At 42.9% G+C, this 14616-nt stretch overlaps 1 protein-coding gene across 1 annotated transcript in view; it reads right to left on the bottom strand.

Moving 5' to 3' along the window:
- LOC119427526 (probable E3 ubiquitin-protein ligase HERC1) overlaps positions 1–14616 on the bottom strand; it is a gene marked incomplete at its 3' end in the record, with an annotated part of 64989 nt that overhangs the window by 22727 nt on the left and 27646 nt on the right. Inside the window, 5 exon segments of the mRNA XM_037695158.1 lie at positions 11755–11994; positions 12075–12242; positions 12322–12432; positions 12502–12608; positions 12698–12853. Of these exon segments, the coding sequence (XP_037551086.1) occupies positions 11755–11994; positions 12075–12242; positions 12322–12432; positions 12502–12608; positions 12698–12853 (782 nt within the window).

The raw sequence follows: 14616 nt of genomic DNA, 5'->3' as shown, positions 1-14616 counted from the left end.
GTTGGAACAACTGTCCTGTTTATATCCTCTCAGACGTCAACAGGGGGGTTTTGGCACCTGTTTCTTAAACTCGCCAAAACAAAACTCTCTCTGTCTGTGAGAACATTTCTGATCTGTTCCATAACAATTCTTGCTGCCTTCTAACCTTTTACGTCACAAAACACACCCCGTCTGGTCGGTTCTGGCCAATGGGGAGACTCCCGAATGAACCGGGAAAAGAGCTCTTTAAAATGTCGGTACTTCCTGGTCTATTCAGTTCTGATGGAGTTCTGTTGGAGTTCGGTTGGGGTTCTGTTGGAGTTCGGTTGGAGTTCTGTTGGATACACAGTTCTGTCAGTTCTGTGAGGGCTGTGAGAGTTCAGTTCTGTGGGAGTTGGGTCTCTGTTCAGTTCTGTGAGCCGGGAAGATCCTGACATGACAACAGAGCTCTTCCGAGTTTCATGGGATTATAACATCTTCACTGAGGTGAGCTGTGGCGGACAGAATCTCGCCGCTACTCCGGACGAGTAACAGCATCCTACGGAGACGCTGAAGGGTGCGTTAAACGGAATCTCGCCTGAGACATCTCCAGGTAAAAGAGTCGATTTCACCACCTAAGTGTACTGTAAGGATGAGGCTGAAGAAAGCCCAGAGAGTGCCGTTCTGTTCAACACTCCCTCAAACCCCATCTTTTACTCTTCTTTAAATTTCTTTCCCATCTTTAAACTCCTCTCTCAAGTAGAAATTCTTCCAGATATTTAGAAATGTCTGTGTAAAGTGCTCATCCACCTCCGTGTGGGAAAAAGATCATAATTGTACAGTTTTCATAAATGTCTGTGGTGAAGCAACGGAAAAATCATGGCCGTATGATTTTTCCTGATTGATTGCTTATGTTGTTATTTTCATAATTTGCCAAATTAATGTAAATGTTTGATGTTAAACTTTGATTCTGTAAATAAATGACCGCATTCATTTTGATGGGTCAAAGATAAATGACGTCTCACGCTTGCATTTCATTAAATTCAATGCACGTTTTATTCAGTTCAGAAAAATGAGGAATCCGTGTTAATTGATGAATATATCTGAGCATCTGTTCATCTACACTTTGTTAAAGCAGCCACCGTCATATTTCACACCTGATCAGGAATTTAAAGTACTCTCCCACTGTGAGTCAACAAAGATCCTATCTGTATATGTAAACGTCTTCAGCTAAAGCAAGTAGCCAGGGGAGGAGCGGCTGGTTGCTGAGGCAAAAACTCGGGCATGGGAGGAGTTCGGAGAGGCCATGGAGAATGACTTCCGCACGGCTTCAAGGCAATTCTGGTCCACCATCCGGTGTCTCGAAGGGGGGGGGGGGTGTACACCGCCAACATAGTTTATAGTTGGGGTGGTGTGCTGCTGACCTCAACTCGGGATGTCGTGGGTTGGTGGGAGGAATACTTTGAAGACCTCCTCAATCCTACCAGCACATCTTTCACTGAGGAAGCTGTTAAGATATTTTTGGACTGGGCCCATGGTTTTGATCTGCTCAGAGACGGGATTATAATGAAATTACAACCCGGTTCTGACTGGGTAAAACTGGGCCCGCAGCTCTAAGAGAGTCTCCCTGGGATTTCAATATCAGTCAAGGAATAGAGTTTAATCTGCTTGACACATCACATAGAAAGGCTTTTGAAGCAACGTCTCATATTTCCTAACAAATCAGAACCACATAAGATCCATTGAGTTCACACTTAGTCACGACCCCTCGTACACTGACAGGTTGAGCTCCCCTTCTGTGAAGGAGGAGTCTAGGACCCTATAAATGAGTAATGACAATGGACATAGGGGCTTTTCAGAGTCTGTGATTGCGTCACAAACCGGAGAGTCCAGCGCTGTAAATTGTAACATTTTAATGCCTTTTTTTTATATATATATAATTGATCAAACTATATTGGCGTTTCCTTGATTTATTGATGAAAGTTGCCACTTCTGAGGGAGATTTGAGCCAGGGGAAAAGACATGGGCTGGAGGTGGTTTCCGGGTCCGGTAGCCCATAGCCAGTTCCCGTCTTTAGCAAAGCGGAGCCTGGGGACTCTGGGTCGGACCCTCCAATCTTGGTGCTGAGGTCACCAAAGTGGTTTAAAAGCTCCTCGGTGGCAGGGCCACAGGGGTGAATGCGATTCACCCGGAGTTCATTAAGGCTCTGGATGTTGTAGGGTTGTGTTAGCTTACGTGACTCTGCAATATTGCGTGGACATTGGGGGAAGTTCCCCTGGATTGGCAGACCGGGGTGGTAGTCCCCCTATTCATAAAGGGGGACCATGGAGTGTGTTCCAATTACAGGGGGATCACGCTCTTAAGCCTCCCTGGTAAGGTCTATTCGGGGTTCTGGAGAGGAGGGTCCGTCGGATAGTCGAACCTCGGATTCAGGAGGAGCAGTGCGGTTTTCGTCCTGATCGTGGAACACTGGACCAGCTCTACACTCTCAGCAGGGTCCTGGAGGGTGCATGGGAGTTTGCCCATCCTATCTACATGTGCTTTGTGGACTTGGAGAAGGCGTTCGACCGCGTCCCTCGGGGAACCCTGTGGGGGGGTACTCTGGGAGTATGGAGTACCAGACCCTTTAATACGGGCTGTTAGGTCCCTGTATGACCGGTGTCAGAGCCTGGTCCGCATCGCCGGCAGTAAGTCGGGCTCGTTCCCGGGGAATGTTGGACTCCGCCAAGGTTGCCCTTTGTCACCGATTGTGTTCATAACTTTTATGGACAGAATTTCTAGGCACAGCCAAGATGTTGAAAGGAACCGTTTTGGTGGCCTTAGGATTGCGTCTCTGCTTTTTGCAGATGATGTAGTCCTGTTGGCTTCATCAGATCGTGATCTACAGCTTTTGCTGGAGCGGTTCGCAGCCGAGTGTGACACAGCCGGGATGAAGATCAGTTCCTCCAAATCCGAGGCCATGGTCTTGAGCCGGAAAAGGGTAGAGTGCCCTATCTGGGTTAGGGAGGAGGTCCTGCCCCAAGTGGAAGAGTTCAAGTATCTTGGGGTCTTGGTCACGAATGAGGGAAAAATGGAGCGTGAGATCGATAGGCGGATAGGTGCAGCGTCTGTAGTGAAGCGGGCGCTGTACAGGTCTGTCGTGGTGAAGAGAGAGCTGAGTCAAAAGGCGAAGCTACCCTCATCTATGGTCATGAGCTTTGGGTTGTGACTGAAAGAATGAGGATACAAGCGGCCGAAATGAGTTTTTTCTGCAGGGTGTCTGGACTCTCCCTTAGAGATAGGGTGAGAAGCTCGATCATCCGGGAGGGACTCAGAGTAGAGCCGCTGCTTCTCCACGTCGAGAAGAGCCAGTTGAGGTGGCTTGGGCATCTGGTTAGGATGCCTCTTGGACACCTCCCTGTTGAGGTGTTCTGGACACGTCCCACCAGGAGGAGTTCTAGAGGAAGACCCAGGACACGCTGGAGGGACTATGTTTCTCGGCTGGCCTGGGAACGCCTCGGGGTTCCCCCGGAGGAGCTGGCCCAAGTGGCTGGTGAGAGGGAAGTCTGGGCCTCCCTACTTAAGCTGCTTTCCCCGCGACCCGAACCCGGATAAGCGGAAGAAAATGGATGGACGGTTTGCATTCACACTGCACTGTGCAGTCGAGCCAACCTGTTGAAACAACTTGTTCCCCCACTCGTTGGTGGTGGTGCTGCACCAAGAACTACTGAAAGAAACGACACAAAAACCTCTGAAGACACTTCTCCTTCGTCTTCTGGAAATAAAAACAAAAACGGAGTGGCGTCAAATTTTAGCGATTTTAGGAGTTATATTTTGTCATTTTTTAACAATGCACTCAGCATGAGCAGAAGATGAGACAGAAGACCATGGAGAATGTTGTTTTTCACACAGGGCAAGCTGACAGCTCCATATGAGGTAAGAGAAATGTGTGTTTGTTTGTCCTGCGTTGTACTCCACTTCCTGCTTGCGGAGCGGTGCGAGGTCTGCTTGCATTCACACTGTACTCGAACCGCGCTGGAGTTTTCTTCTACCGGACCGAGACCTAGGTTTTAGACCTGGCCAGAGTTCATCTTCTTGTTCCATGACCGAGTTCGATGGTGCAATCACACCTCCCCAAACGAACTGGACTTCCTAGGCAAATGGGCTAGAGTACGGGACAATAGGGCTGGTGTGAATGAACCATAAGACTATATTGTTTTATATCAATATAGTCTCATTTTATGTCGCTTTTTAAATCATCTTGATATTTTTAAAATATCGATATATCGCCAAGCCTTACCTTGATGGTTGTTTGCTGTTCACAAGGGGCTGAGTGACACTAGCAATAACAGCATTGTAAGAGGGGGACAGTTAGACACAGAGGTCCCCGTCCCTGTTTAATTTTAATGATAATAATAATAATAACAATAACTTTTATTTATAATGCACTTTACATTCACAGTGAATCTCAAAGTGCTACAAAGAGTGAACATCAGATAACATCAGGATAAAAGCAACCATAAAAGCAACTGAGAGGAAAAACAACCAGGAGAATAACGCCTCAGAATGATCACAGCAAAACTTAAAATGCACAAAACGCAGATAAAATACTCAAATAAGAACTATGGGTAGGGCTGGACGATATGGTCAAAACTTTTATCACGATATATCTCTTAATTTTGGTCGATAACGATATAATTCGATATCAATATAAACAATATCAAAACCTCAGAATAACTACAAACTATACAAATAAATTAATGTTCACCTTTTATTTGTATTTAACCTTCAAAAAAATTGAAATCACTGTCAAATAAACATAAAATTCTCAACTTTGTCAATATTAATAGTTTTGACTTTAAACAACAACTTTAAAATTGACAGCATTGAAATTTGTTGTTAATGAAATAAAATTTTGGGGCGTCGTTATTGATGAGAAGCTGACGTGGAAATCTCATGTAAAATACTTAAAAATAAAAATCAATTGCATTACTGTATGAAGTAAAATAGTTTTTGAATGACAAAAGCTTTGTATATATTGTATAATGTAATGGTTGTTCCATATGAAATAGAACAATTACAAAACCCTATTTTTATTTATACAATAAAAGAGCTATAAGAATTATTAGTATTATGAAGTGCTATGGTCATCCAACAAATATATTATTTCATCAATTGAAATTATTAAAATGTTATGATTTGGTTGAATATAGTATTTTACAAGTCATGCATAAAGCTCATAAAAATATTAGCCCCAAATCTTCAATTGAAATTTGTAAAAAATAAATATAAAAAAAGGAGTCAATATAACTTAAGGGAATGTAAATGTTTGTAAAACCTCCATTTAGAACTAGTGTGAAGGAGCTGTGTTGTAGTTCAGGGAACAGGATTATGAATTGTCTTGATATCACCATAAACATTTCTAAAACAATTTATATGTTTAAAAAGATGATTACGTTAAAGTTGTTGGGAAGGTTTAGTACCAGGTGAAGGATCCCTGAAGTTTTTTTGTTTTCAGTTTGGAGATTGTTCAAGTCAAAGTTGTTGTTTGTTTGTAGTTATTTTATATTTTTTAAATTAGGGGCAGATAAGAATTTTTTTCTTCTTTCTTCAACCTTTTCATTCAATGTTTTTTTTTTCTTCTGATGAATTTGTTTTATTTTAAATGAATGAATTAATGATAAAAACAGAACATGCAGCGCTGGGGGTGTTTCAGGGACACGTTGGCTCAAACTTTTATTGAGCTTCATCTTGTGACTCATCATCTTGTGTCAGGTGGAACAAGTTCGATGTTCCAACCGCGAGTTAGAACGACTCTCCGTCACATTTTGCAGCACACTGACTGAAACCTGCAGTTTACTGGATCTTAGAAAGATGAACCACTTCCAAACCAGCAAATGAGTCTTTTCTCTCTTATCAGTGATGTCATCTGCTTCTCTTTGCTTGTGAAAGTTGTTCAGTCACATTCTGACGATCATGGGAACTCATTTTGAAGAGAAAACTTAACACGCATTGGAGATTAGCCTAGCTTAGCCTGCTACCACTAACGCCTTCTGAACTTGAGCTCTGCGTAACATTACGTCACCACGCACTTGGGTAGTTGTGTCGCACCTTTTTCTGTCCGGGTTGAAACTGAAGTGGCCGCTTCAACCCGAATAGAAAACGCTGTAATCCTATTGAAGTATAGAAAATGTGCTTAAAATTCATATCATCGTTATTGAATAAAAGTATATTGCGAGATATATCGATACCGAATTATTGTCCAGCTCTAACTATGGGTGAATAAAAAACAAAAGTACAGTGCAATCAATTAAAAAAACTGGGTAAAAGAAAGGTTTTAAGACCCTTGATAAAACTTCACAGTCTGTGGGGCCCTCGGAGATGAAGGCAGGGCGTTCCACAGCCGAGGGGCAGCGCAGGAGAAAGCCTGGTCTCCTGTAGTGCGAGACCGAGGCCTAGGAGTGAGAAGAAGATGGGTGCTGGAAGAATGGAGTGTGTGTGAAGGACAATGAGGGGTGAAAAGTTATTTTAAATAAGATGGTGCATTACCATACAAGCATTGGAAGGTGAGCAGATAAATTTTATAAGTGATCCGAGCAGAAACAGGAAGCCAGTGAAGTGACCTGAGTACAGGGGTGATGTACTCGTGCTTACGCACTCTCATCAGGACCCTGGCAGCGCTGTTCTGGACATAATGTAGTTTTTTATGTTCTTTCCAGGAATCCCGACGGGAAGTGCATTGCAATAGTCCAGTCCGAGAAGACAAAGGTATGGACAAGCTTTTCTGCATCAATGAAGGAGAGTGTAGACCGAAGTTTTGCAATATTTTGAAGGTGAAAAAAGAAGTTTTACATATATGCTTTATATGGTTTTCAAAGGTGAGTTGTGGATCAAAAATAACACCAAGATTGGTGACTGTATTGGAAAGAAAACTGTTCTGTCCAGAGAAAGTGATACTGAGGATTTTTTTTTGTTAAATTTGATGTGAAGTACCAATTTGAATTGCTTCCATCTTTGAACTGTTAAGGTGAAGGAAATTTTGCTGAATCCATGCCTTTATCTCCTCCAGACAAGCTGTGAGCGTGGAAAGAGAAAAATGTGGAGAAAATGGAGAAACTGAAGATGATGTAGATGGGGTCTCAAGGAGGGATGGGGCCGATCCGATCAAGTATCGGTATCGGCCTCCAATACCAGCATAATTTACGTAATGGACTTTTCCGATCCAACCTGCCGATACTTCCGTTCCATGATGCATGTTGGCTTCAAACTACGGAATGGATTTCCTGAACGGAGGCGTGTCTCATGAGCCCAGAGTAATAAGACCCGTCTTACATTCAGGAAATCCATTTCATAGTTTGCAGCCAGCTACAACGTGAGGACTGAGTTAGCAGCACTGTGGCTAACAGCTAACCAACTTTTCATCTAAACATGTCGCTGTGTGGAAGTATTTGTAGTGAACTAAGCCTTAGGTCAAGTCCTGACCCTGATGGCCTTCCTGGAACAGGAACTGTCATTTCATTGATTTGAGTCCAGAAATACAAATTAAGCTCATCCAGAGACTTTCTAAGTGTGTCCTGCTCTGATCAATTGAAAGAACACTCTCTTTTTTATTATCATTACTATTTTACAATATCTTGATAATCAAAAGTGTGTTTAGTTCAAACCATTTTAAATGTTGAAGTGAACTACTCACTTTAAATCAACTGTGAAACAGTATAAATGATTTTTAATCCTCATTCAAAGTAGAAATCAAGTTAAAATGCCTGTTACAAAGTAATTATGCATTTTGATCTTCTGTCTGAAATGAGCAAGTCGTGATGTGGGTCAGAAGTCAAGTTTCGGTCAAAAACATGTTTATCGGAACGAAATGTCATGTTTAACTTTTTCAGACAGATAGAAGGAAAACGGCTCCTAAAAGTCTCTGTTCTTCAAAACATCTTTCTGTCTGTTCTTAAAACAATCTACTCTTTCTCCTTGACTTTTAATGACCCTCTTACGTCACTAAGACCACACCCCTGTTGGTTCTTTCAACCAATCAGGAAGTTCTCAGAGGAACCGGAAGTGACCTCTTTAAAAGGGTCGACACTTCCTAGTTCCAAGCGGAACAACGGGAACTACGCGGAACCAGAGTTCCAAGCTGAACAACGTTCCAGAGAGAACCAGAGTTCCAGGGAGAACCTCGAACGAGAAGTTCAGAAGAACAGAAGTTCGAGCAGTTTCTAATGGAATGACCAGAGTCCGTCGATGCCACAACGTCTCGCTGTGGCTACTCGACGAACGCTCTGAACAATGAAGAAGTCTGTTCTGTGATGATCTCATGACTCCTGAGGTCTCTGCTATCCTTACGGAGACGCTGAAAGGTGGCTTGAAGTGGAACTTTACGCCGGAACTGAAATATCTTCAGAAAGGTAAAAGAGTCGATCTTCAACTACCAGTGTACCGTGGATTAAGCTGCGCTTCAAGGGAGCGTGTCGTTCTGGTCTAAAGACCTACATCTTCATACATCTTTTCTCTCCATTTAAACTCCCTCATTTCCCATCTTTAAAACTCTTCTATCTGCCAGTAAATCATCCAGATATTTTCATAAACGTCTGTTGTAATTAGTTGCAAGTGAGATACCATGGCTGTATGGTTCTCATTGTAAAGCTCATTAATTAAGCTGTCTTATTGAAATCAATCTGCCAATTATTGTAAATGTGTGATGTGTTTAAATCGTTTTTAAATAAATGACCCACTGTTGTTGGTGAGTCAAAGATAAAACACGTTTCCGTCCACATTTAATCATTCAAGGCAAGATAGTACTCAGTCCAGAAAAATGAAAGAATCCGTTTAAATTATGAATAATATCAGAGATAGATATAGTTCATTACATATTTTACACTAAACACCACAAAACAAGACAGCAACGTGCACTGTCTGCAGAGCCACAGCGCCACATTAAACCACGGTAAAGTTAGTTTTACGATGGACATTCGAGCTCCATGTCTTCAGCGGGGCGCTGCTCTTTGGTCAAACCGAAAGAGGCAACTCGACCCCGGCCAGCCGCGTCCAATCTGCCCCGCTCAGTCTGCCCGTCTCTGAGGAGGGGCATACTCAGCGTGGCTGACCAAAACCAGGCTGCCTGCTTCGGATTGAACAAGAAGAAAACGTCGCTGAAACCACGGAGCTAAAACGTTTATAGAGAAGCTGCTAAACTTCATCATGATTCATGACCAACTCCTATCAGTTTTAGAAAACGAAGGATTTCTCAGCTTGATACTTGCAGTCAAGATATAGTTTAATAGCTACATCATAAAGTGATGTAAAATACTAAAAACAGGAACATGTCTGTTGGTTTATGCCATGAACTTAGCGGATGTTTAAAGCCATTTAACATTTTATTTTAATTCGTTTAGTCATTACTTTAAAAGAAACAAAACAAATTCATCAAAAAGAAAACACTGAATGAAAAGAGTGCAGAACGAAGAAAAAATTTCTTATACCTGCCCCTTATTTAAAAAAATAGAAAATAACTTTAAACAAGCACTTAAATAAATCACTTTAATATCCACTTTAAAGCTAGGAATAAAAAAAACCCAACATGTTTTGTGTTAACAGAATTTAATTCTAACTTTAAAACTTATCAACATTAATAAAACTTACATCAAGTTGCCTTTTTGGACATGCATGCATATATTTGTACAAATTGTACTTGAGAGGAGATTATTACAGCCTCATAAAATCAATAATGATGATGATATCGGAACTGGATCGGTATCGGTCGATATTCAGATTTAGGTATCGGGATCGGAAGTTTTAAAAAGGTGGATCGGTGCATCCCTAGTCTCAAGACACATTGCTACCCAGCTTAAGATACAGCTGAGAATCATCAGCATAGCAATGGAATGAGATCCCATAGCTGCCGATATACAACCAAGTGGTACCATGTACAAGTTGAAAAGAAGGGGGCCCAGGACTGATCCTTGGGGCACACCACAAGAGACAGGATGGCTCAGTAACTTGGCACGCCCAATGGAGACAAACTCTGTTCTGTCCGTGAGGTATGATCGGAACCACTCCAGGGCAGTGTCAGTGAGCCCTGCAAAATGCTGTAAACAATGGAGCAGGATGTAATGATCCACCGTGTCAAAGGAAGCCGAAAGATCGAGAAGAATAAGGAGAAAAGAGGAGCCACGGTCAGCAGTGATCAACAGGTCATTTGTGACCCGGATCAGAGCTGTTACAGTGCTATGAGCAGTACGGAAACCTGATAGAAATTTGTCCAGTTTACTATTGTCATCTAGATGCTCTTGTAGATGAACTGAGACTAATTTCTCCAGAACTTTAGCGAGGAAGGGAAGGTTGGAAATGGGTCTGTAATTTGCCAGGTCATGAGGATGAAGGGTAGGTTTTCTGAGAAGAGGTTTAATTATGGCTGATTTCAGGGCAGGGGGAATATGACCAGATTGGAGGGATTGATTAACTATGGTGGTGATAAAAAGACTGAGAAAGGCAATATTAGCATGGACTAGGGCTGTTGGGAAGGGGTCAAGAGCATATGTGGAAGATTTCATGGCTCTGACAGTGGCTTCAACTTCCTTCACACAGACCTCTAGGAAAGAACAGAAGGGGGGAAGGTTCCCGAGCTGTACATTTACAGCCGGAGAGAGTACAGGGTATGAAGTGGTGAGGGCTGATCAGATTTTTTGGATCTTGTTTTGGAAAAAGGAGATGAAATTTTTACAAAGATCATTAGTGGAGTCAGTGAGTGATGCTATTTGTGGCTGAAGGAGGTGAGTGATGGTGGAAAAAAGTATTTTGGAGTTACCAGGGTTATCAGAGATTATAGATGAGTAAAATAAAGATCGAGAGTCTTTGAGGGACCTAGCATACATCTTACGATGCTCCATAGGCATTGCAACTATTATATGTGAAGGGGACGAGTCCCCCCAACATTAAAAAAACTTTCATTTGGAGCCCCCACTTTTACTATAAAGCATTAGTTCAGTCGGCGCTGTTTCTCTTTCTTTGTGAACAAATCCAATCCACTTGATTATTAGGAGAATACTCAAACCACAAAAAATCCACTCCAGGTTTTCCCGGTTACCTCCAACTCTCCACCAGCAGCCTGCAGTGTTTCTGTGCGTCTCTTCCTGCCTCGGTGTGTTCATCATGTGTTAGTTTGTGTTAGGCCATTCAGTAGAGTAACCATGAGTGCGGGAGGTGCACTGTAGTTGTCATGAAGAATTGTGGGGTTCACTCAGTCTCTGTGTGTTGAGCAGGAAGATAAAGTCTATAAAACATCATCTGGTGGTTGATTCTTGATCTACAACAAGAGCTGTACATCTCTCTCAGTAGCTGTGAGCTGCCATGTTACAACGTGAACACTTGCAGCTTATACACAGGCGTGGCTTATATCAATCAATCAACCTTTATTTCTACAGGTAAATCCCATTGAGCCTCGAGGACTCATTTACAAGAGAGACCTGATTTCAACAAAGAAAGATGACAACAACGGACAACAGCAACAACAATAAACAGTTATGAAAAAGCATACTACAGTTTTTTTTTTTAACAAGTAGGATGGCTAAAAGGGTTATATATATGTACAAAATTTGTTTTATTTAGTGTGCACGTCTTGTATTTGGGTGTGCTCTATTGACCAAAAATTACGGTAAGTTATTATTCACCTTTTTGTTGAACAATACATGTAATGTGAGAAAAATAATACACAGCTGTATTTCAAAGAAGATGTGCTATTTAGAAATTGCACAAACTGAACTTTTTCTTTTTGTGTGAGTTCTGGGGAAAAAAAAAGACTGATTAAATGTCTCTCACCTCTCCATTCTTGCTGAAGGAGATGGTTCTCGCCTCCATGTCGAGGACACAAGTGATGAAGTCTCCCTGTGTGAAGCTGCTCAGCGTCAGCATCTGCTCCCCATTGTGATACAGGTTTCCGCTGTACGCCCGATACAGCCACATATCTGATGTGGTGCGGTGGTTAAAGTCATGCACAGGCCATCGAGAGACACCGACACACGTGCCCTCATTGCCTCGATTCTCCTTCACAATGTAAAACTGCAGGTAAAGCAAATCCCAGCAGAGTTTAGTTTTTTCTGCTTCTGGTTTGAGTGTGTTGGGAGAATTCTAGCAACTACCTTCCACTGGTAGCATCCGGAGGAGATCCCAGTAGAGGCCAGGCCATAACCTTTCCCCCCGCTGCCATGCGTCAGGCCCTGACCATTCTCCACCACACAGCACTGAGCCTTCTCTGGGTCAAAAGACACCTCTTGAATAGGAAGGTTCTCATCTTCCTCTCCTTCTACCTGTCCAAACAAACAAGATGTCAGCCTCTTGAATAAACAGGTAGAATCTGTAGCCATGTTTGTGTGACAGCCTAAACACCTGCAGTTTGAGCTCCCGGACCGTCTCTTTATTCTGGATGGTGTGTTTGGCTTGAGCAACAGGAGCTTCCCACATGCAGTCGGACAGCAGAGAGAAGAGACGCTCGACAACCTAAAGAAGGAAACAAAACATTTTCTGGGCCGCGGGTGACTCTTTACGGAGAGACAAACTGAACCTTACCTGTGTCACCTGCTCATCTTCCACAGCTGCCTCACAGGCAGGCAGCACAGCCTCCAGAACATGAAGTGCCAGGAGCCGAGTTCTCATGTTTCCTACAAGAGGGACCCCTACATGTACCACCACGGAGGAGCCAAGTCTTAGAAGCATTTTAGAGTTTTAAGACCATGAACCCAACGGCTACACAAACAAGTCTTACCTGAGCAGCACTTCTGAGCAGCGATGTTGAGCAGAACTTCAGTCCATTTAGGGGAAGCCATCTTAGACTGGATAGCTTTAGAGGACACCACCCTCCTGAGGAAGACTAGGAAGTCTCCGATGTGAAGCTCTGCAGTGTGCTGCTTACGGATCAAAGCTGGTAAACAAGGAACACAGTAAACTGTACTTTATTGTCAAAGTGCAGGCAGACTTTGAAGTGCTTTTAAAAAGCATAAAATTCTCTGTTGAACTAAAGGTGCATTCACACCAGCCCTGTTTAGTCCGCTTTAATCAAACTCCAGTCCATTTGCCTAGAAAGTCTGGTTCGTTTGGGGAGGAGTGAACGCGCAATCAAACTCTGATACAGACCAAAAAATCAAACTCTGGTCCGCCTAAATACCTAGGTCTCTGTTCGGTTGAAGTGAACTCTACCGTGGTTCGAATGCAGTGTGAATGCAAGCGGACCGGAGACCGCTCCAAAAGCAGGAAGTGGACTACAGCGCAGGGCATTTTGGGTAAATACAACCAAAACAAACACACATTTCTCATACAGAGCCGTCAGCTGCCTTGTGTGAAAAACAACATTCTCCATGGTCTTCTGCCTCATCTTCTGCTCATGCTGAGTCCATTGTTGAAAAACGACAAACCAGAACTCCTAAAACTGCTAAAATTTGATGCCAATCCGTGTTTGTTTTTATATCCAGAAGAAGAAGAAGAAGTGTCTTCTTCAGAGGTTTTTGTGCTGTTTCCTTCAGTAGTTCTTGGTGCAGCGCTCCCACAGGCAAGGGAGGAAACAGGTTGGCTCGACTGACTCTGTGCAGTGTGAATAAGAACCACACCAGCTGAAAATGTAAACAAATGTTCTGAATTTTGGTCCCCAATCGAACCGGGTCTACCGGACTATAAGGTGTGAAAACACCCTAAAACACTTCTTACGACCGTAATTTCTGGACTATAAGCCACTACTTTTCTCACATGCTTTGAACACTGCGGCTTAGACAATGCTGCAACAATATTTATTCATTTATTTTTGACGGGCTAATGAACTTCCTGCCACCAAAACATTTAGCCTCATCACACCCCGGCGCTCACATAGCTGCCCAGTACATGTCTCTCTCGGGGGGTGGGTCCTCGTAACTAAATGAGACTACCTGTCTTTAAAAAAAATCTGACCAATGAAATTACAGAAAAAGTCAAAGTGGACCAAAGAAACGTGGTTACGCCCCTCGTTGTACACAACAAAGTATTTGCAGCCACTCAAAAAAAATGTGAATCAAAAATAAAATAAAATGGCGAATTTGCCTCAAGACGAAAGTGACGTTGAGAGCGACAACGAAAGAGAGACTGAGGACGTGTGTGTTAAGTTTTTCTGAGGCTGTTCAATTCTGACACTGAAGAAGATGGCTTTAGTGGTTTTATTGCACAAGAGGAATGAAGACGATGACTTTTCCTGGTTGGCTACTGTATTTTATTTATTTATTTATTTTTAACCAGCCGTGTTCCAGGCACTGTTAAAAAAAATAATTGACTGTAGATATTTGTGTTTGTTACCGGTACATCCATCCATCCATCCATTTTCTTTACCCGCTTACTCCATTTTGGGTCACGGGGGTCGCTGGTGCCCATGTCCAGCAATCACTGTGCGAGGGGCGGGGTACACCCTGGACGGGTCGCAAGTCCATCACAGGGACACATAGAGACAAACGAGACAAACAACCATTCACTTTCTCACTCACACCTAGGGACAATTTAGAGTTACCAATCAGCCTAACATGCATGTTTTTGGTCTGTGGGAGGAAACCGGAGCACCCGGAGAAAACCCACGCATGCACGGAGAGAACATGCAAACTCCACCCAGAAAGACCCCTGGACCGGGGTTTGAACCAGGGACCTGCTCGCTGAGAGGCAGCAGCTCTACTT

The sequence above is a fragment of the Nematolebias whitei genome, chromosome 2, assembly GCF_014905685.2.
Source record: "Nematolebias whitei isolate Nwh7 chromosome 2, NemWhi1, whole genome shotgun sequence".
Taxonomy (NCBI): Eukaryota; Metazoa; Chordata; class Actinopteri; order Cyprinodontiformes; family Rivulidae; genus Nematolebias; species Nematolebias whitei.
Note: the sequence above shows the minus strand (reverse complement) of the source record. Positions and strands in the feature narration are given on the sequence as shown.